At 39.3% G+C, this 27,789-nt stretch overlaps 1 protein-coding gene across 1 annotated transcript; it reads left to right on the top strand.

The window, feature by feature from the left end:
* On the top strand, window positions 1-27,789 carry LOC106091871 (ATP-binding cassette sub-family G member 4). Its single transcript, XM_059369854.1, has 11 exons — window positions 1-130; window positions 4,704-4,827; window positions 6,377-6,543; window positions 11,845-11,969; window positions 12,254-12,372; window positions 16,862-17,197; window positions 17,303-17,541; window positions 21,125-21,369; window positions 21,617-21,785; window positions 27,050-27,306; window positions 27,370-27,789. Exons 1-11 carry the CDS (start codon window positions 1-3, stop codon window positions 27,787-27,789), a joined length of 2,331 nt encoding a protein of 776 aa, XP_059225837.1.

Genomic DNA, 27,789 nt, shown 5'->3' with positions numbered 1-27,789 from the left:
ATGGCCAGATGCGGCGCCAGATATTTGGCCATCTTTTGTAGCAACGCCGGAAGTATTCCATCAGGTCCGGGTTACCTTAATGGTTTGAAGGTCCTCAAGGCTTCCATGATCATAAATTCCGTTATAATAAGTCTTCGATCATTATTCCAAGACTCCGTTGTCTCCGTGAGTCCCGTCGTATCCTGAGGAAAATGCATTTTTATCAAAAGCCTCAACATGTCCCCTGTTGTTTCTGTTATCACTCCCTTGTCGTCTACTAACGTTTCAGTTTGGACCTGGGTTTTTGGGAGAAACTTTTTCATCTTGGCGGTGTCGTTAATGCTATTTACCTGTTCGCAGAAAAGCTTCCAGGAGGCATGTTTTGCCGTCCTGGCAATCTTATTGTATTGCTTGAGCCGTGTGTAGAACACATCCTAGTCAACTTCCGTTCTTTTACGACGTGTTCTGTTGTAAAGTCTGTGGAACTCTTTTCCAATGTTACGAATTTCCCCGGCCATACAGGGTTGTTCTTGGGCTGATTTCCTTTTCCGAAGCTATCTTCGAAAGACCCCACCAGTGCACTCGTAATCCAGTTGACATTTTCGTCAATGTGTTCTATGCTTGGACAACCTAAATTATCTTGTCCAAGTCTTCTTCTGATCAGCCTTCCGAGTTTTGGGCAGTTGATTTTCAATTTATTCCGGAAGCTTATCGAATTTGGCGCTGGCCGTGCTATTCTAATCCTGATGTAACGATGGTCTGAGAAGGAATGCTCCTTGGAGACGCTCCAATCATGAACCTCGTCGATTAGATTTACCGAACATAATTTCACATCTAAAACCTTCTCCCTAATACTATTTACCAACAATAGGAAAGGGCAAGACTATTGCCCTATACACCTTCAAGAGAGCCATTAAAAAAAGTTGGTGGTTTAGACCGCGAGTCATGCACTGCAGTTGTCAGACCTATAATGCTATATGATGTTGTGATATGGTGGACGGCGCTTCAAAAGTCCACCTACTTTTCAATACTCAACCGGATCCAAAGGACGGCTTGTTTGTGCATCACAGCTGCATTGAGAACGACACCATCTGATGCAGTGAATTAAATGCTTCATCTAATATCCCTAGACATTGTGGGTAGACAAATTGCTACGACCACTGCCGTGAGGCTAAGGGGGCTTTCTCTTTGGTCATGTGGCGGCTACGGACACTGTGTTATCCTTGATACAATGCTGGAAGTTATATAGACTTCTATACAGGTGGTTCCAAACTAAGCAACCAGGTGGGCTTTGGGGTTTAATCTTAAAATCTAGAACTGGTCATATCGGAAAGGTTAACCAGACCAATGCAGTGTGTATCAAGCGGAGATCCGTGCAATAAAGGAAGTGGTGGAATGGCTAAGATATAATGTCATTACGACGATTGGCCTAAATGTTTTCTCAGACAGCCAAGCAGCCATTATATCCCTGGAGACCGTATTTCTGAACACAAAAACCTCCCTACCTTGTCGCAGATCTCTCAACGAGATTGCCGAACAGTTCAAAATTCACATGTTCTGGGATGGGAGATATCCCAGGGAATTGTAAAGCGGACAAGTTTGCGAGACAAGGAATTACCCTAAAAATTTTAGCCTCTAGCGACAAGTTAAGTTTTCAGGACCAGGCCCGAAGGACAACGAATGATAGATGGTCACAAAGAGGGGGCTATGAGCATTCCAAAACTATGTGGCCTAGTCTAGACTTGAAGAGGTCTACTGCTAGAACAGACATATCAGTCATTGTGTCCGTCATGACAGGTTACTGTCTAATCGGAAAACATTTTGACAGACTGAAGGTTGCCAGCAACGACTTTTGCAGAAGCTGTGAGAACATTGAACAAGAAGAGACTATAGAACAACATCTGTGTGTGTGTCCCGCACTGGCAGTCAGAAGGAGTTCCATTTTAGGTTCTCATTTCTTTGAGAACCTGTCTGATTTAGCGGATGTGAACATTCGCAAGTTGTTGGGCTTTTTGAAGCGATGTGGATGGTTCAACGGTAGGAACTAGAAGGCATCTTTCTTCTTCTGTTCCTGTGGTATCACAAGTGAGTCTGATGGCAGACTTCCACTTAAATCTAACCTTGATTTGAAATTTTACACAAATACCTCTTATTGTGTAGGTTGGTTGGGATGGTATATGGGCCAAATCGGTCCATGGTTTGATTGTCCCAATTTGACTTTCTAAACCTCTGGAAGGCGCAATCATTGCTCGCATTGCCTGAAATTTTGGAGGTGGCATTTTTCTATGAGTTCTAGCAGTCATGATAAGTACGATCCATATCGGTCAATAGCTCATATGTATTTGAACAAGTAAAAAGGCGATAAGTTCGGCCAGGCCGAACTTTGGATTCCCACCACCTCGGGTATATATGTAAACCACCTTTCGTCAAATCCGGCGAAAAATGCTATATCGAAATATGTTCCGATTTGGACCAAATGCTGATAAGTACAAGTCATTGTTCAACTGTATAAAACCAAATTTTGATCTTTTTAGTAGGTATATCTAAAAATAAACCGATCTGAACCGGACCGATTTCGACCAAGTTGCAGATAAATGTCGAAGAGCCTAACAGAACTCACTGTCCCAAATTTCGGCGAAATTGGATAATAAATGCGCCTTTTATGGCCCCAAAACCATAAATCAAGAGTTCGGTCTATATTGCAGCTATATCCAAATCTGGACCGATCTGAGCCAAATTGAAAAATAATATCGAAAGTTTTAACACAACTCACTGTCCTAAATTTCGGCGACATCGGACAATAAATGTGCCTTTTACGGTCTCAAAACCTTAAATCGAGAGATTGGTCTATATGGCAGCTATATCCAAATCTGAACCGATCTGAGCCAAATTGACGAAGGATGTCGAAGGGCCTGAGACAACTTACTGTCCCGAATTTCAAAATTCAAAATCGGATAATAAATGTGGCTTTTATGGGCCTAAGACCCTAAATCGGAGGATCGGTCTATATGGCAGCTATATCCAAATCTGGACCGATCTGAGCCAAATTGACGAAGGATGTTGGGGGGCCTAACATAACTCACTGTCCCAAATTTCAGCAAAATCGGATAATAAATGTGGCTTTTATTGGCCTAAGACCCTAAATCGGTGGATCGGTCTATATGGGGGCTATATCAAGATATAGTCCGATATAGCCCATCTTCGAACTTAACCTGCTTATGGACAAAAAAGGAATCTATGCGAAATGTCAGCTCAATATCTCTATTTTTAAAAACTGTAGCGTGATTTCAACTGACAGACGGACAGACAGACGGACATGTCTAGATCGTCTTAGATTTTTACGCTGATCAAGAATATATATACTTTATAGGGTCGGAAATGGATATTTCGAAGTGTTGCAAACGGAATGACAAAATGAATATACCCCCATCCTTCGGTGGTGGGTATAAAAAGTCATTCAAACAACTTGACATATGCGATGCATGGTGGAGTGTATATAAGATTCGGCCCGGCTGATCTTGGAACGCTTTTACATGTTAAATTTTCGTTCATCAATTTAAAACAGCTTGTTAATATCACACGAAGTAAGTTTGAAGTATTCCTACATTTTCATTATAAAACTGAAACTAAAGAAGTTTTTCACCCGAAGGGAACGAATTAATTTTGGTCTTTTGTTTACGTGATAATAACAAAATGTGAAACGCAGAATTCACCCGAATCTCTCCGTGATTACACATCTAATCTCCAATAGTGCCACTAAAAGCAACAATGGCCTAAGTTGAAAATAATATAAACGAATTTTTCTCACCACCTGCCAGAAAAATGTTTCTTTGACTACATTGGTACGGTGTGTATAAGAAAGAGGGAAGAGAGATAGTCCCATTTTACACTGGTCGACTTAGAATCGCTTTCTAATACCGCATACCGTACAGACCACAATTTTTATACTCACCACCATAGGATGGGGGTATACTAACTTAGACATTTCGTTTGTAACACCTTGAAATATTGATCTAGGACCCCATAAAGTATATATATTCTTGATCGTCTCGACATTCTGAGTCAACCAGCTGTGTTCACCCGTCCGTCTGTTGAAATCACGATAGCGGTCGAACGCGTAAAGCTTAACGCTCGAAATTTTGCGCAGATACTTAATATTAACGTAGGTCGTTGGGTATTGCAAATGGGTCATATCTGTTCAGATTTGGATATAGCTCCCATATAAACCGATCTCCTGATTTGACTCTTGAGCTCCTAGAAGCCTCAATTTTTGTCCAATTAGGCTGAAATTTCGCACATAGTGTTTTGTTATGACTCTTAACAACTGTGTATGGTTAAAATCAGCCAAGAACTGGATATAGCTCCCATATAAACCGATCTCCCGATCTCTTCGAAATTTTGCACAAATACTTTTTATGAGTGTACTTCGGTTGGGATTGTAAATGGGCAGAATCGGTCCACATTTCGATATAGATGCCATATAAACCGATCTTGGGTCTTGACTTCTTCAGCCTCTATAGGGCGCAATTCTTGTCCGATTTGACTGAAATTTTGCAGGTTATGTTTGGGTATCACCTCTAAAATCTGCGCTAAGTATGGTTCAAATCAGTCCATATTTTGATATAAACCGATCTTGAATCTTGACTTCTTGAGCCTCTAGAGGACTTCTTGAGCCTCTAGAGAGAGCCATTTCTGTTCTGGCTCCTGCTACTGTATCCCGATAGCGTCGGAGACGAAATCCCTCACTACGGATTCGATGACGTTGCCGACTCCATTCCATTATGAATCCGTTGCTGCGGGTTCGTATGCGTCTACTGAGCGCATGAGAGTGAATGCAGAATCCTTACGGCGGGTTTTTGCACAAATACTTCTTAATAGTGTTGGTCGGTTGGTATTGCAAATGGGCCATATCGGTCCATGATTTGATATAGCTGCCATTTTAACCGATCTTGGTCTTGATTTTTGAGCCTCTAGAGAGCGAAATTCTTATCCGATTGGAATGAAATTTTGCACGGTGTGTTTTGTTATGACTTCCAACAACTGTCCAAAGTATGCTTAAAATCGGTCCATAACCTGATATAGCTACCATATAAACCGATCTTGACTTTTTGAGCCTCTAGAGGGCGCAATTCTTGTCCGATTGGAATGAAATTTTGCATTCGCCGTGTTTTGCTATGATATTCTACAACTGTGCCAAGTAGGGTTAAAACGGTCAGTAACCTGACCGATCTTGGGTCTTTTCTTTTTGAGCCACTAGAGGGCGCAATTCTTATCCAATTGGAATTTTGCACGACGTGTTTCGCTATAACTTCCAAAAACTGTGCTAAGTTAGGTTCAAATCGGTCAATAACCTGATATAGCTGACATACAAACCGATCTGGGATCTTGACTTCTTGAGCCTCTAGAGGTCGCAACTATTATCCGATTTGCCTGAAATTTTGTACGACGGATCCTCTCATGACCATCAACATACGTGTTTATAATCGGTCTATAGCCTGATACAGCTTCCATATAAATTGATGTCTCTATTTTACTTCTTGAGCCCCAAAGGGCGCAATTCTTATTCGAATTGGCTGACATTTTGCACAGGTTTCCAACATATAATTTAATTGTGGTCCGAACCGGACCATATCTTGATATCGCTCTAATAGCAGAGCAAATCTTTTCTTATCTCCGGTTTTGCCTAAGAAGAGATGCCGGGAAAAGAACTCGACAAATGCAATCCATGGTGGAGGGTATATAAGATTCGGCCCGGCCGAACTTAACACGCTCTTACTTGTTTGTATGGTTTATCCAGCTGCCACTAGATGATAAAATAAATAAACAAACACCTTAGCTCTAACCATTTAAAATTTCAAAGAGTTATCTCTATCCGTTTTCAAATATTTTTTACTATTTTTTTTCAATTCTGTTCCACTGTTCGTTGGAACATTTCCTATGTCGAAGCTTTCAATGCTTTCGCAGCTAACAGACTATGGTACTTGGGTGTGCATACTAGAATTGCACCAGCTTAGGGCTAGAATAGAAAACGATTAAGGATTTTGTGAGAAAAAACGGAAAATATGACATATATCTCTTCAGGGACAATTTTCGAATTAATGGTTCCCAACAAGCCGATTACTGGGTTAGGTTTACATATGTCCATAAAGTCATGGGGCGGATCAGAATCTTCAACCTCTTATCAGCGTAACCTGAAGGGGAGAGTCCGTACCCCTATCGGATATCAAAAATTTAATAACAGATAGCCTTAAATGCTTGAATTTAAATAATTTGTGACATATACCAGTTTTATGGTCATTGGCATAATACACTTGTATTTCCCTATCGTTAACTCATTTTGTTTGTAATCCATAAAATTAAATGATAATTTTTTCAATATTTTTGTCGAATTAAAAAGAAAAATCGCTATCAGTTTAAATTCGGACATAGACATGGGCAAAGCTAATCGCCGTGCGTCTACACGCGATGAGGATCGGGAAATTATATTTAGAAGACTATCTCGCGATTGTGCTTTAAACATACAGTTTGCAGATCTTTCATATGAAGTGAAGCTCAGAAATGAAAGTAAATATCAAAAATTTTGAATGTAGTCAACAGTTAATAAGAAAAAAACAAGTGATAAGTGTAAAAAACAACGCAAAGTTTGACTAGATTCAATCTGTATTGTGTGCAGCAGGTGAAACCGTTAAATTGAATGTTGGTCTCAAATGGGTGGGCTAAACATATACTCCTGGGTAGAATGTTGCTAGATAGTTTATATCGACAGCTGGATCGTGACAGTCAGCTGGAAACGTGACAATCAAAGGTCATCATAATCAAAGTAATTAGCTTTCGGGAAGAAAAGATTCGAACTGAACCGTTTAATTATTTACTGGGAGTTCCTCCATAAATTATCCTCCACATAATTCATTAGTATACCTCAAACAAAATAAACAAAATAATCATAATACAAACTCATAAAATCGATTAACATATAATGCGTATTTAGATTAGGCACTACTTAATGGCTGTATATTGATAAACACATGGACAACAATTAAATAACATTTTTTATGCCCAGGCCAAACTTTTATTTGGCTAAAACAAAAGATAAATTGCTGGAGAGTAAGAGCCATTTAACTCTCTTTAAAAAAATTTGCAAGCAAAAGTACGCGAACAAGTCGTTCCAGTGACAGTCCAGTGAAAATTTGCACAAAAACAGCTGATTTTTGTTTTGGTTGGTTTTTTATTTGCTTGCTTGGAAACCAATTTGTTTATACCCTACTCCACTACTGTGGTACAGGGTATTATAACTTAGTGCATTTGTTTGCAGCACTCAAAAGGAAGAGAGATAGACCCATTGATAAGCCTACCGATCGACTCAGAAACACTTTCTGATTTGATTTAGCTATGTCCGTCTGTCTGTCTGTCCGTCTGTCCATGTTAATTTGTGTACAAACTACAGGTCGCAATTTTTATCCGATCGTCTTAAAATTTGGTACAGACATGTTTTTCGACTTAAAGACGAAGCCTATTGAAATTGGAAAAAATTTGGATGTAGCTCCCGTGTATATGTTCGTCCGATTTGCAGTAATAATGCAATAAAATTGATTTAGATATAGCTCTCATATATATATATATATCGCCCGATTTTCACTCCTAGAGCCACTGCAAGCGCATTTATTGACCAATGTTCCCAACACTTTGAACAACGCTTTCCTCGACGACTTTTACAATATCTATAAAGTTTGTTCGAAATCGGTTCAGATTTAGACATAGCTCCCATATATTGTAGTACCCGATGTTTGGAAGATGGGCAGTCTGAATCCATTGGGAAAGGACACGAGCTAGGGGGAGTCGTACAAACCGATCTCCCTTCTCTCATCAGTACCCAAGACGCATGAGGGACTCCTCCTCCCGCTCCTTTCGTTGGACAATTTCCATTCGCCGAGCATGAGCATGCATTTCAAAAGCTGCATAGGACTACATCTGCTTTACATTCCAGCACTTGTTGTGCTGAAAAAGTAACTTTCAGCTTGACATCTTCTTTTCAAATGACTATAGTGTGCTCACAAAATTTAGACAGACCGACAAACTAAATCGTTAAAGATTTTTGGGGTAGTTGGCGAAACTTCAATCGATTTAATATTCACTTTTTCTGTTGAACTGACCTTGTATTTTTGAACCCACCACCATAGGATAGGGGGTATATTCATTTAGTCATTCCGTTTGTAACACAGAAATATCCGTTTCCGACCCTACAAAGTATATATATTTCGGAACGTTGTAAAATTCTAAGACGATTAAACGATGTCCATGTGTCTGTCCGTCTGTGTGTCAGTCAGTTGTTATCACGCTGAAATTTTGAACAGTGAGTTGCATCAAACTCCCAACATCTGTCCTGAGTATGGTCCAGATCGGGCTATATTTAGATTCAGCATTGAGACCGAACTTTAGCTTTAGGGTCTAAAGACCATAAAAGTCGCATTTATACGATTTTGCTGGAATTTATAATACTGAGTTGGATTAAAGGTCTCCATATCCGACCCGAATATGGTGTATATCGGACCATATTTACATATAGCTGCCATATAGACTGATATATCGATTTATTAAACCTATAACAGACGCATTTATTAACCAATTTTGCTGAAACTCGGAACAATGAGTTTTATTGGGCCCGTTGATATCCGAATCAAAAATGGTCCAGATCAGAACATATTTGAATATAGCTGCCATATAGACCGATCTGCCGATTTTAGGTCTTAGGTGTATAACAGGCACATCTATTACCCGACTTCGCGTAAATTTGAAACTGTGAGTTGTATTAAGACTCCCAAGATCTGTTTCGAAAATGGTTCAGACCAGGCTTTATTTATTTTCAGCTGCCATAGATACCAATTTTCAGCTTTAGAGCCTAAAAACCATAAAAGGCGCATTTATTCTCTGATTTTGCTGAAATTTGAAACAGTGAGCTGCTTTAAGACTTTCGACATCCAACCCAAATATGGTCCAGATCGACCATATTTAGATATAGCTGTCATATACATCGATCATCCGAATTAGGTCACATTACATTACAGGAACGGCGCACTTATTACTAAATTTCGCTGACATTTCGAACTGTTACTTGTATAGAGCTTCTCGGCACCTGAACCAAATATGATTAAGATCGGAAAAAATTTTGATATTAATGTGGATATAGTAGGTCATAATAAATTTTGATAATAAATATATCCATGGTGGTGGGTATCAAAAGTTCGGCACGGCCGAACTTCGTGCGTTTTTACTGTACTTCCACCTTCCAACAAGGTGGAAAACATTTGATAAGCCTTCAAACCCTTGAAAAAAAGTGGTCATCATATACAATTATTTTAGGAAGTAAATACAGTCAGAGGCCAAATTCAAATCTACAGTTTAACTAAAAGGAAACATGGCTGTATAGGTCTCAAAGCCTGGTTCATCATTTTTAAACCCATAGTAGTTATGTTTGAATAAAGTCCGATATCCACTATATTCAGGAGGGCTATGAAAGAAATCGGGAAATCGGTATATGTATATGACAGTTATATCCAAATATTGACCGATCTGAACCATATAAAACACGAATATCGAAGAGCCTAACACAGCCCACTGTGTCAAATTTCAGCGAAATCGAGTTATAAACGTGCTTTTCTAGTGATAAATTTCAGCGAAATCGTTTAATAAATTGAACTTTTATGAGCCCCAAACTTTAAATCTAGAGATCGGTATGTAAGGCAGGCATTGTTATAGCTAGGGGGTACTGCGGGTGGGGGGCTTACCCACCCCCATAAAATCTGTAGCTCCCGTTTGTAATAATATTTGTCAAAGACCCCATAAAGTATATTTATTCTTGCTCGTCTCGATCGCGTGTCGAACGCGTAAAGCTAGCCGCTTGAAATTTTGCACAGATACTTAGTATTGATGTAGGTCATTGGGGATTGCTAATGGGCCATATCGGTTCAGATTTAGATATAGCTCCCATATAAACTGATCTCCCTCCCTTGAGCCCTTACAAGCCTCAATTTTCATCAGATTTGTCTGAAATTTTGCATGTAGTGTTTTGTTGACATTTTAAATTTACGCGTTCCTGTTGAAATCAAACAAACTTTATATGGAGCAAAGCTAGCAGCTTTAAACTTTTTTCAAGTAGGAAGTAGTCTTATTGAAGTGGATCAGTTGGAATTGCAAATAAGCCAAATCCGAACCAACTTTCCCATTTGACTTCTTCAGCCCTTAGAAGAGGCATATCCTATCCGACTTAGCTAAATTCAGCGAAATCAGATAATAAATGCGTCTTTTATGGGCCAAACACCTTAAATCAAGAGTTCGGTCTATATGACAGCTATATCCAAATCTGGGCCAAATTGAAGAGGGATATCGAAAGTCTCAACATCACTCAGTGTTTCATATTTCAGCGCAATCGGGCAATAAATGCGCCTTTTATGGGCCCAAGATCTTAAATTGAGAGATCAATCTGTATGGCAGCTTTATCCAAATTTGAACCGATCTGGGCCAAATTGAAGAAGGACATCGAGTGGCCTAACACAACTCACTGTCTTAAAAAATCGGATAATTAATGTGCTGTTATGGGCCTTTAATTGGCAGATAGGTCTATATGGGAGCTATATCAAGATATAGTCCGATATAGCTCATCTTCGAACTTAACCTGCCTATGGACAAAAAAAATCTGTGCAAAGTTTCAGCTCAATATCTCTATTTTTAAAGACTGTAGCGGAATTTCCACAGACAGACGGACGGACATGGCTAGATCGCCTTAGATTTTTACGACGATCAAGAATATATATTCTTTATAGGGTCGGGAATGGATACTTCGATGGGTTGCAAACGGAATGTCAAAATGAATATATACTCATCTTTCGGTGGTGGGTATAAAAATGAATTTGATATCCAATTTTGAGGCCAAATGTTCGGGGGTCGTCTCATCCCATAAACTCTCCCTAAGTCAATGACAATTTAGGTTCAAATAAAATAATTTTGAGAGTAGAGCACGATGCTCATGTTTTTCAGGGCTAAGTGCGTTGGTGTCCGCCCACCCTAAAACGGGGCATATTTGTGGATTAAGGCAAAAAGGGGCTCAAATCTGAAATCTGTTATATGGCCAAGATTTTCAGGGACGGCTGACTTCATAAGCTCCCCCTAAACCAAACATATACACATACCGACTATAGCAATATGTAACGCAAGTGTGGTTTTTGGGAGTAGAGTAAGAATCTGATATCCACTTTCGTGACAAAGGGTTTGGCTACTCCAATCCAACACAAAAACCAGGAAAATGGAGTAGATCTAACATCCAAACTTTAATAGGCAGACCCTCCCATACTCTATTTTCAAAAACGCTAGATCTCGGAGATGGGTGGGACAATTTAAGCGAAATTTAGTTTGTTGATAATAACTCAAAAACAGAAATTTGGTATATTTATTTAAGGTTGGATGTCTAGGGCGGCCGCCCCACCTTCAAAGCCCGCCAAATGGAAATTTGAACCAATAATGACAATATTAGGCCCAAATGAAAGGTATTTGAGACTAGAGCACGAATCTGATACATGGGGGTCCACTCACCCCCAAAAACACCCCCATACCAGACATATTTACCGACCATAGCAATATAAGGCTCCAATGAAGAAATTTGGGAGTAGAGCACCAATATGATATCCACATTGGGGAGAAATATCTGAAAAGCCGGACCATTATCAACAAACAGCACTATTTCCTGACCGTACCAGAATAGGGCTAAGATAAAATAAGAGAGTGAAAGAAGGCGGAGCGGAGCGGGACTTGTCCAGTTAATTTAATATTACATCTAATAATCCATACAGAAAAAATTTTTTGCATTATTGACAGTACTTCCCGTTGAAGATGTCAACTTGTTTTCATTTTACATTCAATCTTTGTTTACATTTTCTACTATTTGTCGGCATCTTCTATCATCCTTAATGTTTATGGTGCCTTTCCATTTTCTGGTTTCGGTAAGTGACTTAACCTTCAATTATTCAGCCATGACATCCATATGCACTACGGTAAAGTCCATTCAAATGCTAACGATTGAGATCCGAAGTGAAATGCGTATCAAATGCATTAAGTGGCATTTTCCAAAAATAAGCATTCTGAAAACAATTCAATTGAATTTGTTTCTAGGCTAAAGATAATGTTGCGTTGCGTTAACACTTATCATTTCCAATGCTTGTGAAAACAAAGCTAACTCCCAAAATTGAATAATTTTTTTACTTTCTTGTATTTATTTCATTTCTTATCAGAAAAGATAATTTTGAATAACATAACTGGTGAATTCCGATCGGGTGAATTATCCGTCATTATCGGTCCATCTGGAAGTGGAAAAACTACATTAATAAATCTCTTGGCAGGCTATCGGTAAGTACTCATATTTATTTTGGTTAATTTTAGGTAAGGGTATGCAGGTCATTGCACTTGGAAATAATGATTTCAAATAGTGGGACAGATAACCACGAAACTATCGTTCAGAGCCAAAGAATGCAGACAGCTGAAAAGATAATAGGTAATGGAGAGATCGCGCTATATTAAATTCATTCTTCATAATCAAACTTAATTGACCAATTAGGTGTAATACAAAATGTAGATGGAATATAAAACAAGTAAAAAGGCGTTAAGTTCGTCCGGGCCGAACTTTGGATACCCACCACCTCGGGTATATATGTAAACCACCTTTCATCAAAATTCGGTGAAAATTTCATACCTTATACTCATATACCTCATACCGATCTGAACTATATACGACACGGATGTCGAAAAGCCAAACATAAGTCACTGTGTCAAATTTCAGTGAAATCGGATTATAAATGCGCCTTTTATGGGGCCAAGACTTTAAATCGAGATATCGGTCTACATGGCAGCTATATCCAAATCTGGACCAATTTGGGCCGAGTTGCATAAACATGTCGAGAAGCCTAACACTAAGCACTGTCCCAAATTTCGGCGAAATCGGACAATAAATGCCTCTTTTATGGGCCCTTAACCTTAAATCCAGAGATCGGTCTATATGGCAACTATATTCAAATCTGGACCGATCTGTGCGATATTGCAGAAGTATGTCAAGGGGCTTAACTTAACTCACTTTTCCAAATTTCGGGGACATCGGGCAATAAATGAGCATTTTATGGGCCCAAAACCATAAATTAAGAAATCGGTCTATATGGTAGCTATATCCAAATTTGAACCGATCTGGACCAAATTGAAGAAATATGTCAAAGGGCCTAACACATCTCACTCTCCCAAATTTCAGCAAAATCGGATAATGAATGTGGCTATTATGGGCCTTACACCATAAATCGGAGGATCGATCTATATGGCAGCTATATCCAAATCTGGACCGATCTGAGCCAAATTAACGAAGGATGTCGATGGGCCTTACACAATTCACTGCCCCGAATTTCATCAAAATCGGATAATAAATGTGGCTAAGACCCTAAACCGGAGGATCGGTCTATATGGCAGCTATATCCAAATCTGAACCGATCTGGACCAAATCAAAGAAACATGTCAAAGGGCCTAAGACAACTCACTGTCCCAAATTTCAGCGAAATCGGTTAATAAATGTGGCTTTTATGGGCCTTAGACCCTCAATCGGAGGATCGGTCTATATGGCAGCTAAAGGGTGATTTTTTTGAGGTTAGGATTTTCATGCATTAGTATTTGACAGATCACGTGGGATTTCAGACATGGTGTCAAAGAGAAAGATGCTCAGTATGCTTTGACATTTCATCATGAATAGACTTACTAACGAGCAACGCTTGCAAATCATTGAATTTTATTACCAAAATCAGTGTTCGGTTCGAAATGTGTTCATTCACCGTAACGTGAATCGTATCCAAATCTGGACCGATCTGAGCCAAATTGACAAAGGATATCGAAGGGTCTAACACAACTCACTGTCCTAAATTTCAACAAAATCGGATAATAAATGTGGCTTTTATGGGCTTAAGACCCTAAATCGGCGGATCGGTCTATATGGGGGCTATATCAAGATATAGTCCGATATAGCCCATCTTCGAACTTAACCTGCTTATGGACAAAAAAAGAATCTGTGCAAAATTTCAGCTCAATATCTCTATTTTTAAAGACTGTAGCGTGATTTCAACAGACAGACGGACGGACATGGCTAAATCGTCTTAGATTTTTACGCTGATCAAGAACATATATACTTTATAGGGTCGGAAATGGATATTTCGATGTGTTGCAAACGGAATGACAAAATGAATATACCCCCATCCGTCGGTGGTGGGTATAAAAACTGAAACGTTGATATAAAAAGGGAAGTAAGCGGTATGATAAAGGACAGTATTTCAAAAGAATACCTTCTAGCTTTGCACAACGCAAATACTAAAATGAAGGAAATTGCTGAAGAAACATTAGGGACTGAGATCTGTTTTAGACTGCTTGACCATAATACGGTCCTGCAGGCGGAGATCCGGGCGATAGCGGAATACGTGAGGTGATGTAGTGCTAACGCGAGGACGTCGAGTGTGAATATCTGTACGGATAGTAAAAATGCCATAAGGACTGTAAGGTCACGAACAGTCTTGCAGGATGATGGCAAAGGCCAGAGGACTGCCATCAATAAACGTGGTTAACGCGAAGCCTTTCGGGTCGACGCAGTCCGAGTTAAAGGCGTGGGCGACGAATGCGCATGCAACCCTGTGAAACAGCGAAACGGTCGGTAATCCTATGGGGGGATGGTGACGAAAATCCTATGGGGGGATCCAGATCGTGAGAAGACGAGGCCATTACTGAAGTGAAGTAAGAAGGAGATCAGTATAGTTATTGGTATCATAACGGGACCCATAGGACTACATGCTCACTTATGTAAAATCGGTGCGGCAAGTGTGATAATGTGTAGAGCATGCGGGGAAGATGATGAGACATTGGAGCATTTCCTTTGTCATTGCCCGGCTTTCGCATCTAACAGATACCGGCACTTAGGTGGAGACACAATTCCAGACATGAACCAACTAAGGGGAGTGGCATAGAAAACAATTAAGGATTTTGTAAGTAGCACGGATGGCCTATAAACCTGTAAGAGCGCCATTGGCAAAAGTTGGGGGTTTAGATCGCGCGTCATCATTCTGCTATATCGTATTGTGGACTGGTGGACTGCGCTTCAAAAGTCCACCTACTGTTCAATATTCAACCGGATCCGAAGGATGGCTTGTTTGTGCATCACAGCCGCGCTGAGGACCATCTGATACACAGATTTCTATGCAAGATATAATGCCTCTAGACATTGTGGCTAGACAAATTGCAGCGACCACTGCCTAAAGGAGCTTTCTCATTGGTCATGTAGCGGTTACGGACACTGAGTTATCCTTGATACAATATCCGATGTTCCAGGCAGTGTGGATTACACCCTACCTGAGCCGCTTTTGATAAAAATTACTGTACCACTATTCTTGATGAAACCGATTGGAACTACCATATCCCTGGTAACAGAAGTTGTATAGATTTCTATACGGATGGTTCCAAATTAAACGACCAAGAACTGGTCAAAGATCTAGAACTGGTCATATCGAAAAGGTAACCCGACCACTGCAGTGTGTATCAAGCGGAGATCCTTGCAATTAAGGAAGTGATGGAATGGCTAAGATATAATTTTATAAAGACTATTGACATTAATATCTTCTCAGACAATCGGGCAGACGTTAAATCCCTAGAGAACGTGTTTCTGAACACAAAAACCGCCCTCGACTGTCGCAGATCTCTTAACGAGATGGCTGAATAGTTCAAAATTCACCTGTTCTGGCTGCCGTACCACAGAGATATCCCAGGGAATTGTAAAGCGGACGAGCTTGTGAGACTAGGAACAACTCTACACACTCCAGGGATTGGAATCTGTGGGTATACCTCTAGCGACATGTAAGCTAAGTTTTCAGGACCAGGTCCGAAGGACAACGAAGGATAGATGGTCACAAAGAGTGGAATGTGAGCATTCTAAAACTATGTGGCCTAATCTATACTTGAAGAGGTCTACTGCTTTGCTGTCATTGGCTAGAACTGACGTCTCAATCATTGTGTCCATCATGGCAGGTTACTGTCTAATCGGAAAACATGCTGACAGACTGAAGGTTGCCAGCAACGACTTTTGTAGAAGCTGTGAGGACATCGAAGACGAAGAGGCTATAGAACACTTTCTGTGTGTGTGTCCCGCACTAGCAGTCAGAAGGAGTTCCAAATTAGGTTTCTTTGAGAACCTGTCTGATTTAGCGGATGTGAACATTCGCAAGTTGTTGGGCTTTTAAAAGTGATCTGGATGGTTCAACGGTAGGAACTAGAAGGCATCTTCCTTCTTCTGTTCCACAATGGTATCACAATGAACGAAAATGTCTAAGTGAGTCTGATGGCAGACTGCCACTTAAACGTAACCTAACCTATGCCGTTGGATTGGGTCCGCAAGGAAACGGAAGACCAGTTAACATTGAGGAGAACGCTGAAGAAAGATCTTTCTGATATTACTGCATCGTGGGAGTTCATTAAATCGAAATCCGTTGGTATTTCTTCTTCATGTCTTAAAACCCTAGAGAACTTTTCTTTTAAGTCTTTCATAACTCATAAAATCATGAACTTTGCAATCTAAGTAGCATATTAAGCCAGTCTGGTGTATATTGGTTATTGAATCCGAGCTCACAATAGAGTACATATACCTAAGGATTTGGGACCATTGGAACTTTATTTTAGTAAATATTTAAGAACATTTAAGCATAATTTTTCATATATTTAAAATTAGAGTTGCATGCATTAACCTATTAGCAAATAGTTTGCAAGTTCTAGTGATACCTCGACTTTTTACGAGATCGAAATTTATTTTTGTAATTTGTAAAATTTTTTGCAGAATTCGCAAGACATCTGGTCGCATTGAAGTAAATGATAAATTGGAAAATGTGAATAGATTACGAAAATTATCTCGCTATATATTTCAAGAAGATTGTATCAGCTCAAAGTTTACAATTTTGGAAACTATGAAATATGCCTCGAGATTCAAATTGATCAACAATTTTACGCCATCCGAACGTCAAAAGGTGATAAATGAGTATTTGAATATATTTCTACTCACAGATAAGGCCCATACAAGGATCTCTGATATATCTGGAGGTGAGCGAAAACGCCTTTGTGTGGCCTTGGAGTTGCTAAATAATCCTGCAGTATTATTTTTGGACGAACCAACGACGTAAGTACGGAAGTATTGAAGGTAAAGATTGAAGAAGCCTTAGTTTTTAAGTAAAAGTTCTTTCAAAGATATTCCTATAACAGATACTAATAACTGTTATTTCAGAGGACTTGATGAATTTTCTGCCACACAGTGTGTAACTCTATTAAAAAGGCTTGCTGATTCTGGTCGAACTGTGGTCTGCTCCGCACACTGTCCCTCAGCCCGACTGCTTCAGATGTTCAATAAAGTCTATGTATTATCTGAAGGGCAATGTATTTACCAGGGCACAGTTAATGGTATTGTACCATATTTACAGCATTTCCAGTTGACCTGCCCCATCACCCATAATCCTGCCGATTACAGTAAGTTATGAAAATTTAATAATCAAAAGTTCTCAACATATAGCTAGGGTCACTAAAATTGAGAAAACTCCAGTAAATACGAGGATTCTAAGAGCAGAAAACCGACCTATTTAGTCTTAACTATATCCAATAAGATTTAATAACTTTGAGTTACCACTATAGGATGGGGTATTCTAACTCCGCCACTCTGCTTGAATAACTCGAAATATTTGCGTCAAAGACCCGATAAAGTATTTATATTCTTGATCGTCGATCTAGCAATGGGCGTCCGTCTGTCCGTTCGTCCGCCTGTCTGACGAAAGCACGCTAACCTTCGAAGGGGTAAAGCTAGGCGCTTGAAATTTTGCACAAATACTTTTTATTAGTGAAGGTCGGATCGGTCCATGTTTTGATATAGCTGCCATATAAACCGATCGTAGGTCTTGGAACATAACCTGATATAGTTGATCTTGGATCTTAACTTCTTGAGCCTCTAGACGGCGCAATTCTCATCCGATTTGGCAGAAATTTTGCACAACGGCTTCTCTCATGACCTTAAACATACGTGTCCAATATGGTCTGAATCGATCGAATGGACTGAAAAATTACACAATGGCATCTACAATGTTCATTATTGGAGCTTATGATGTTGAAAACAATTTAAAAAGTGAGCGTACTTTTAGGCTTAGACACATTTAGTTAACGATAGGAAATTACACTGTGCTAAACAGTAATTTGATACATGTACCAAATATAGCCTCTATAAAGAAAAAAAAACACAAATTAAACTATGAAACCAGTAAGGAAAGGCAAAACAATTTTAATGGTCCTCGGCGGATGTTTTCAGATGAGATATTAACAATCCGTAGCAAATTTCGGCAATAATGTTCAAACTGTAATACATACGGTTGAGAAATGACAACATAATAACAAATTAACCAAAATCTGTCGAGGTATATGGGATCTATATCGATATCTGAACCGATATCGACCAAACTTTATAGATATTGTGGAAGTCGTCGAAGAAAGCGTTGTAATTCAATGATTTGCAAGCGTTGCTCGTTAGTAAGTCTATTCATGATGAAATGTCAAACCATACTGAGCATCTTTCTCTTTGACACCATGTCTGAAATCCCACGTGATCTGTCAAATACTAATGCATGAAAATCCTAACCTCAAAAAAATCACCCTTTATATATATATATATATATATATATATATATATATATACAGTAGTAGCCTCGTCTTCTCACGATCTGGATCTCCCCATAGGATTTTCGCCGTCCTACCAACCGTTTCGCTGTTCCACAATGTTGCATGCGCATTCATCGCCACGCCCTTAATTCGGACTGCGTCGACCCGAAAGGCTTCCATGTTATGTTAACCATGTTTGTTGACGGCAGTCCTCTGGCCTTCACCGCCAAATCGTCTGGCCGTTTCGCTGTTCCATAATGTTGCATGCGCATTCGTCGCCCACGCCCTTAACTCGGACTGCGCCGACCCGAAAGGCTTCCATGTTATGTTAACCATGTTCATTGACGGTTAACCATGTTTATTGACGGCAGTTCTCTGGCCTTCACCGCCAAATCGTCTTTCCTTTGCCCTTTCATTTCCCCTTACTCCGTTATGGCCCGGCACCCAAACGGTGCGGATTTTGCCTTCCTCAGAGACGGCGTTAATCTCCTTCTTACACTGAAAGACTGTTCGTGACCTTACCGTTCTGGTTGTTATTGCCCTTATGGCAATTTTACTGTCGGTAAAGATGTTCACACTCGACGTCCTCGCGTTAGCACCACACCACTTCACGCATTCCGTGATCGCCCGGATCTCCGCCTGCAGGACCGTATTATGGTCAGGCAGTCGAAAACAAATCTCAGTCCCTGGGTTCTCAATGTAGACCCCCACGCCCACTTTGTCCTCCATTTTTGATTCACCCGTGTAATATGATCTTCCAGATGGCAATACTAGGGTTCCGTCAATCCAAGACTGTGCCGAAGGCAGCAGTGCCTAGCACTCGACTTCAAGGTTCATTTCAGGTATCCAATCGGAAACCGCTTCCCTTCCTTCCAGATTTCCTATCGTCGCCACGATTATACCGCGAGGGTATGAGCTGCTCTCATCCTCAAACCGATCTCCCATCGCCTTAAGTCTCATAGCCGCAGTGGCTGCCTCTCACTTAATCGGCCCACAGTGCCCTAGTAGGCGTGGCCCTCATCGCTCCGCCTTTGCCAAGACAACATTTTCTCTGAACCTTTTGTATGGTCCTTATGTTCCACTTTTCTCCATAGCAGTCCACTAAACTACTGGGGCGTAAGTAAGTATTTGTCTAATCACGCTCCTGTAGAGCCAGTGGTCTGTTCTCGAATTCAGGCCCCATTTCGAGCCTACGGCCCGTCTACATAGTGTTTAACATCTGTGAGCCTTTGCAGTACGCTCCTGAATGTTACACTTCCAATACAGTTTCCTGTCCAAAATCACACCTAAGTATTTGACCTTGTCAGATTTCGAAATCGTCTTATTGAGGAAACGTGGTGCGTTAAATTCGCCCACATTCGTCGCCCTCGTGAACATGCATATTTCAGTCTTCTCTGGGTTAACTTTGAGACCTTTGGTCTAGCCCAGTCATATGCCATATGCAAGACCCTTTCGGCCCTTCTGCATAGCTCGTTCGGATCCTTACCCCTTAGAAGTATTATAACATCGTTTGCGTAGCAGACGGGTTCAAATCCCTCCTCAGTCAGCATCCGTTATAGGTCATTTATGGTGGTCACCCATAGGAGTGGCGATAAAATGCCCCCACTGTGGCGTGCCCTTTGCCACTTTCTCCCTTATATTTATGCCATGCGACACACAATTTATCCACTTATTCCTTAGCATTTGGTTTATCCAGTCTTTAAGGACCGGGTCCACCCTTAGAGAGAATCGGTTAACAAATGACTATTTTATCGCATTATTTCTGCAACGATTACATTAATACTCCGACGAACATATACAGGGTGGCTGATGAATATTGCTACAATGATGAATATTGCTACATTTTTTTTTCGGTGTATGGAATACATTTTTCTTTTATTCATGTTAAATTAAATTATTAAATTAATTATTAAATTATTATTAATTAAATTAATTAATTAATTAATTAAATTAATTATTAAATTATTATTATTAAATAGAAAAAAAGTTATTACATTTTTTTTTGGTAGCGGCTTTCATCAGCCACCCTGTATATGGTAGCTATATCTAAATCTGAACCAATTTTTCCAATTTCCAAAACGTGGCTGAAGAGGATCGGATGGAAATTGCGACCTGTAGTTTGTACACAAATTAACATGGATCGAATCAGAAAGTGATTCTGAGTCGATTGGTATACTTATCGATGGGTCTATCTCTCTTTCTTCTGGGTGTTACAAACAAATAATCTACTGACAATTTTTTTACTTAAATAATGTGGCAGTTTGATCCTTTTTGATTGCCTACGAATTCAAATCATGTCAAAAGGTTTAAGTCATCATGTCAAAATTTTGAGTCATTAAAGAAATTCGTTACCAATGATCACAACAAATTTACTAATGCTAAACCCAACTTTTTTTATCAATTGTTGCAGTTATTGAAGTGGCTACAAATTTTTATGGCAACTATCACAACGATTTGGTAAATGCTATACAAAATGGCAAAATTTCAAAATGGTCACCTGTGATTGCAGAAAATCAACAAAACCATCGTCCCTGTGTTTATGACAGCGTGGATGATGATTCTCCGGACTTTGGTACTTATGAATGGAAAACAGCGTGGATCATTGAGTATTTGTGGATATTTTGTAGAATTATACATCAAATGTGGAGAGATAAGGTAAGGATAAGGAAAGATAAGTAAACAGCTAAAGCCCTTAGATATTCCATAATTAGAAAATTGCTTACTCATAAGTAAAAATTTTTCATTATGGAGCTGGAAAAAGCCCGGATTTTTCCACATTGCATTGATAGATTATAGACATTATTAGGGATTCGAAAATGTTGTAAAGGTCTATGTAACAATATATCAATTTTATTTTTTGTTTGTTTAATATGTTATATTTCAATTTTATTTTTTTTTGTAGACAAATATTAAATTGATGGTATTTACCAACATATTCCTATCAGTAATTTTGGGCGTAACTTATCACAACATTGGTAATGATGCTGTTTATGGACTATTTAATTACAATCTGGTGGTATTGATCTCAGTTATGTTCCTCTTTTTGGCCATGTCACCCATGTTGGCCTATGGTAAGTATCACCTAAGATGGCATTTAATAAAATAATTTTTTTATACACTACACAGGGTTTTATAACTAAGTGAATTTGTTTGTAACACCCAGAAGGAAGAGAAATAGATCCATTGATAAGTATACTGATCGAATCAGAATCACTTTCTTATTCGTTTTGGCTATGTCCGTCTGTTTGTTCGTCTCTCCATGTTAATTTGTGTACAAACTACAGGACACAATTTTCAACCGATCGTCTTCAAATTTGGTACAGGATTGTTTTTCGGCCTTTAAGGACTCAAGAAGTCAAATCTGGAGTTCGGTTTATATGGGAGCTATATCGGGTTATAGACCGATTCAGGCCGCACTTGGGACAATTGTTGAAAGTCGTAACAGAACACCGCATGTAAAATTTCAGCCAAATAGGACAAAAATTGCGGCTAGCAAGGACTTAAGAAGTAAAATCGGGAGATCGGTTTATATGAGAGCTATACCAGGTTACTAACCGATTTGGACCGTGCTTGTCACGATCGATCTAGTCATTTCCGTCCGTCCGTCTGCGGAAATCATGGTAGCAGTCGAACGCGTAAAGCTTGCTGCTTGAAATTTTTAAAATATACTTTTTATCGATGTAGGTCTTTGGGGATTGGAAATAGGCCACATCGGATTAGATTAAAATATGGCCCCTATATAAGCCGATTTACACTTTTGGCTTCTTGAGTTCCTAGAGGCCTCCATTTTCGTCCGATTTGGCTGAAAGTATTATTACTTTCAAGTATAATTAGTTTCAACATTCGTGCCAAGTAAGTTTCGAATCGGTTAGAAAACTGATATAGCCCCCATACAAACCCTTCCCCAGTATTGAATTTTTGAACCCCATAGGCCTCCATTTCTTCCGATTCGGCTTCCAACATCTGTGGCGGATAAGACTTGAATCGGTCCCATATAAACCGATATCGATGTTTAGCTAACAAATAACAGCCTTATACACGAAACTTAACATAGATTTGAAATAGGTATATTCGACTGTTATTTAAAGGAAATCTGTCACATAAACCTATTTCAAATTCACATTAAGTTTTGTGAATAAGGCCGAAGTTTATAATATTAGAATTTGTTAAGGATACTTATAATGTTGTCGCTTGACGTCTAAAAATGAAGGGAGTGTTTTAAAATAAAATCCAACCCAAGCATCCATAAATTCGATTTAAAAAACCTAATGTTTCAAATCCATATAAATAGCAAAGTAAAAGAGCAAAATAAGTTTGCACATTCATATAATCCAGATGATTGCAACATGGTTGAAGTGGAAGTCGGTGACAATGTAGAAATCCAAAGAAATAAGTCTTTCTTATATGAATGTACTTGGAAACCAATTCTAAAACAAATCTGCATGAGTTTGTTTGGTCATTCTGCAAACCAGGATGTTGTTCAATTTGTATGGTATGCCCGCAGGAGAATAGCTCGTTAGCAGGCAGGGGTTTAGACAGGAATAGCGACGCACAAGTAGTTGGAACTAGTGTTGCCACTCAAGAAAATTATTTCCTACCAAAATTTAAGAAAACTCCTACCAAACCCGACTGAAACCTACCAAATGTTCTACAAGCCAAAAATGCGGTATATGTTTATATACACACCACCGAAGAGTTGGGTATTTTTATACCCTCCACCATAGGATGGGGGGTATACTAATTTCGTCATTCTGTTTGTAACTACTCGAAATATTCGTCTGAGACCCCATAAAGTATATATAATCTTGATCGTCGCGACATTCTATGTCGATCCAGCCATGTCCGTCCGTTCGTCTGTCTGTCGAAAGCACGCTAACTTCCGAAGGAGTAAAGCTAGCCGTTTGAAATTTTGCACAAATACTTCTTATTAGTCTAGGTCGGTTGGTATTGTAAATGGGCCATATCGGTCCATGTTTTGATATAGCTGCCATATAAACCGATCTTGGGTCTTGACTTCTTGAGCCTCTAGAAGGCGCAATTCTTATCCGATTGGAATGAAATTTGCACGACGTGTTTTGCTATGATATCCAACAATTGTGCCAAGTATGGTTCAAATCGGTCTATAACCTGATATAGCTGCCATATAAACCGATCTTGGATCTTGACTTCTTGAGCCTCTAGAGGGCGCAATTCTTATCTGATTGGAATGAAATTTTGCACGAAGTATTTTGTTATGATATCCAATAACTGTGTCAAGTATGGTTCAAATCGGTTCATAATCTGGTATAGCTGTCATTTAAACCGATCTTGGATCTTGACTTCTTGAGCCTATAGAGGGCGCAATTCTTATCCGATTTTATTGAAATTTTGATCGTAGTGTTTTGGTAGCACTTACAATAACTACGCTAAGTATGGTTTAAATAGGTCCATATTTTGATATAGCTGCCGCATAAACCGATCTGGGGTCTTGACTTCTTGAGCCTCTAGAGGACGCAATTCTCGTTCGATTTAACTGAAATTTCGCACGTAGTGTTTTGGTATTACTTTTAGCAACTGTGCTCAGTATGATTCAAATCGGTTCATAATCTGGTATAGCTGTCATATAAACCAATCTTGGATGTTGACTTCTTGAGCCAATTAAGTAAATCGATATAGAACCTGATATAGCTGCCATATTAACCGATCTGGGATCTTGACTTCTTGTACCTCTAGAGGGCGCAATTCTCATCCGATTTGGCTGAAATTTTGTACAACGGTTTCTCTCATGACCTTCAACATACGTGTCTAATATGGTTTGAATGGGTCAATAGCTTGATACAGCTCCCATATAAACCCATCTCCCGATTTTGCTTCTTGAGCCCCTACATGGCGCAGTTCTTATCCGAATGAACTGAAATATTACAGAATGACTTCTACAATGTTCAGCATTCATTTATGGTCCGAATCGGAATATAACTTGATATAGCTCCAATAGCATAACAGTTCTTATTCAATATTCTATGTTTGTCTAAAAAGAGATATCGCATAGAACTCGACAAATGCGTGGAGGCTATATAAGATTCGGCCCGGCCGAACTTAGCACGCTCTTACTTGTTTCTATTCCATTTGCAACACATGAAATTATACATTTTCAAACATACAATGTATAAATACTAGATCGTCGTTTGATGAAATCTCTCTATTGCCTTAAGTTCAAAGATGACCTATAGCTTGATAAAGCACCATTTATACCGATCTCCTGATATGAAATCTTGAGTTCGTATATACTTGTGTCCCGATTTCAATGAGCAATTGTGCTGTGTTTGGATAAATCAATCTCGCTTTTTAAGGTTTTATTCCCAGAAATACGCTTTTACTACCCATTTTCACCGTTACCGTAAGTTGCATACGCATCTCAATAACTGAGTATGTACCAAATCTGAACATATTTGTATGCAGCTGCCAAATGGCCCTCCTTTCCGCACAAAAGCAGCATTTCTAACACAGAATTTACGAAATTTGAAAGAGATCGCTTAACACCTGTTCCAGTTACTATCAATATCAGAACTTATGCCCTTTTTCTAAAATTAAAGGCAGTGAGACGCCATGTATCAGTATTTAGCCCCTCAAAATGTTTGGTTTTATTCTGCACACTTAACGAATACACACAAAAATGATTTTAAAAAAACAACATCTTTTGTCGAAAACCTACGACGAAATTTGTTATTTTTCCTGCAACAATTTATTTGTGTCAACAAACCTACTTCAACAATTCAATGCAAAAATTCGTTGAGAATTTAAAGTTTCACATACAAATTCGTTAGTAGGTTTTTTCTCAGAGTCATTTTTTCTGTGCAGAAATAACAAGAAGTGAAGTGATAGTCCCATTTGAGGGGTGAAAAAGAGTCATCCACGCAGATGATCAAGCATGCATATTAGAATTGATATGCTAATCGATATGCAGTATAAAATATTATAATTAAGGTTTCGTTATTTTAACGTAATAATGATTTCAAGCAAATGATAATTAAGAAAATAAATGTTTGTGAGTACGTAATTTAATAGGAAAAATTATGATAATGTTTTCGTCTGCGAATGTCGACAGTATTTGGTTGATGGAAGTAATATTTCCGTCAACACTTGTGGTATGTTGTTTTTGTTCTAGCCACATTTTCATATGGAGGTGGCAATCCTCGTCAAGCTCCTGTAGGTGAGCAAGCTCGTTCACGGCGGGAACAGGTTGGCCATTGGTTATTTAAAGGCGCCAATAACTCGCCTTATCATATCGAGCATAATAGTTACTCAGTATTTGTGCAAGAGTAGGTGCCGCCCGGCATCTCCCTGAAACTCTTCGCTTGATACCGCTGATTGTCCGCGACTTCCGTTGCAGCTACTCTGTGGACGCGTTCGGTAGCTTGCAGCTAACCTTCTCTTTACACCAATGCACATCACACAGATCGGACTTTAATGATCCACCCTGTGTGGTGCTCACAGCTATCCCGTGCCGGAATATGACTTCTAATATTCTTGCCAAGTGTGATCCGCATCGGTTTATAAACTGATATAGCTTCCATATAAACCGGATCTCGGATTTGACTTCTTGAAGCTATTGAGGCCTAAATTTTCATCCGTTTTGACTGATAGTTGCCCCAAGGACTTCTGTTCGGAACCCTACATCCCTGGCGAGTATGATTCGAATCGGTCTATAAATTGATATTGCCCCCATATAAACCTATGCTCGGATGGCACAAAAAGTTCTGTTATGACTTGCAGCATTAGTGCCATTTATGATCCGAGTGAAGTTATATAGATACCCCGATATGAATTCTTGAGACCATAGAAGCCACAATTAATTCTTTATTTGGAATGTAAGAAGCTCGAGGTATAAATACCTTATGGGATCACCTTATATATGACGAAATATTTGGAGATATTACTAACAACATGAGAGGCCACCGTAGCGCAGAGGTTAGCATGTCCGCCTATGACGCTGAACGTCTGGGTTCCAATCCTTGCGAGACTATCAGAAAAATTTTTTTAGCGTCGGTTTTCTTCTCCTAATGCTGGCAACATTTGTGAGGTACTATGCCATGTAAAACTTCTCTCCAAAGAGGTGTCGCACTGCGGCATGCCATTCGGACTCGGCTATAAAAAGGAGGCCCCTTATTATTGAGCTTAAACTTGAATCGCACTGCACTCATTGATATGTGAGAAGTTTACCCCTGTTCCTTAGTGGAATGTTCATGGGCAAAATTTGCATTACAAACAACATGGGAAGATTGGTATACCCCCAATTATATGAATCCAGAAACCTTTAACCACCTAACCAATTGCATGTGTATTCTTACACTTTCAGTTCCTCAAGAAATGCAGTATTTACGTAGGGAGCATTTCAATCAATGGTATCGCCTAAGTTCCTATTTCATGGCCTTGGTGTCGTGTCAAATGGTTGTCTCATTTATAATGTCTCTTTTGGCCTCCAGCATAATATACGTGTTATGCAATCAACCGCTGGAACTTTTTCGATTCATGTTATTTTTTCTCATTGCGTGGCTCACCTTTTTGACAGCCTCCAGTTATGGTATGCTCATAGGAAGCAGAATGCGTCTATTGGTAAGTTAAAAGCTTTAAAGTCACCCAAAGGAATTTCCCATTTAATTGTATTATGATTTCCAGAATGCTCTTTTTATGGGACCCAATATAGCTGCTGTTTGGATTATGCTGGCCAACTATTCCGTTGAGAAGGCCTACCTTCATACATGGGAGAAAGTTCTCATGTACAGCAGTTTTATACGACACACGTTTGAAGGTGCAATGATAGCTCTATTCGACTTTAATCGCTCCGATTTCGTTTGTCCACCGAACATTGTTTTGTGTTTGGTTACCAAGCCCAAACTTTTGCTTAAAATATCAGGTATACCGGATCCCAGTTACGTGCAAGCAGCGCTTTTTTTGTTGGGTTTCTATATCCTGTTTACTACCTTGTCCTTTGTGGTTTTCAAATGTCGCCTGAGTTCATTTGAATTATTACAAAGAAATTCTCTTTATCAGTATATGCGTTATTTACAATCGAAATATGTATTTGGTGAAAGTTAG

The sequence above is a fragment of the Stomoxys calcitrans genome, chromosome 5 (genome assembly GCF_963082655.1).
Source record: "Stomoxys calcitrans chromosome 5, idStoCalc2.1, whole genome shotgun sequence".
Classification (NCBI taxonomy): domain Eukaryota; kingdom Metazoa; phylum Arthropoda; class Insecta; order Diptera; family Muscidae; genus Stomoxys; species Stomoxys calcitrans.
Note: the sequence above shows the minus strand (reverse complement) of the source record. Positions and strands in the feature narration are given on the sequence as shown.

Bases quoted from the DNA above. Each gene is read 5' to 3' on its own strand.
- LOC106091871 (XM_059369854.1), top strand. From the start codon at position 1: ATGGCCAGATGCGGCGCCAGATATTTGGCCATCTTTTGTAGCAACGCC. The intron at 4,828-6,376 runs GCGGGTTTTTGC...CGAATTAAAAAG, and splicing joins GTGAATGCAGAATCCTTACG to AAAAATCGCTATCAGTTTAA. The intron at 17,198-17,302 runs GTAAGTACGGAA...CTGTTATTTCAG, and splicing joins TTTTTGGACGAACCAACGAC to AGGACTTGATGAATTTTCTG.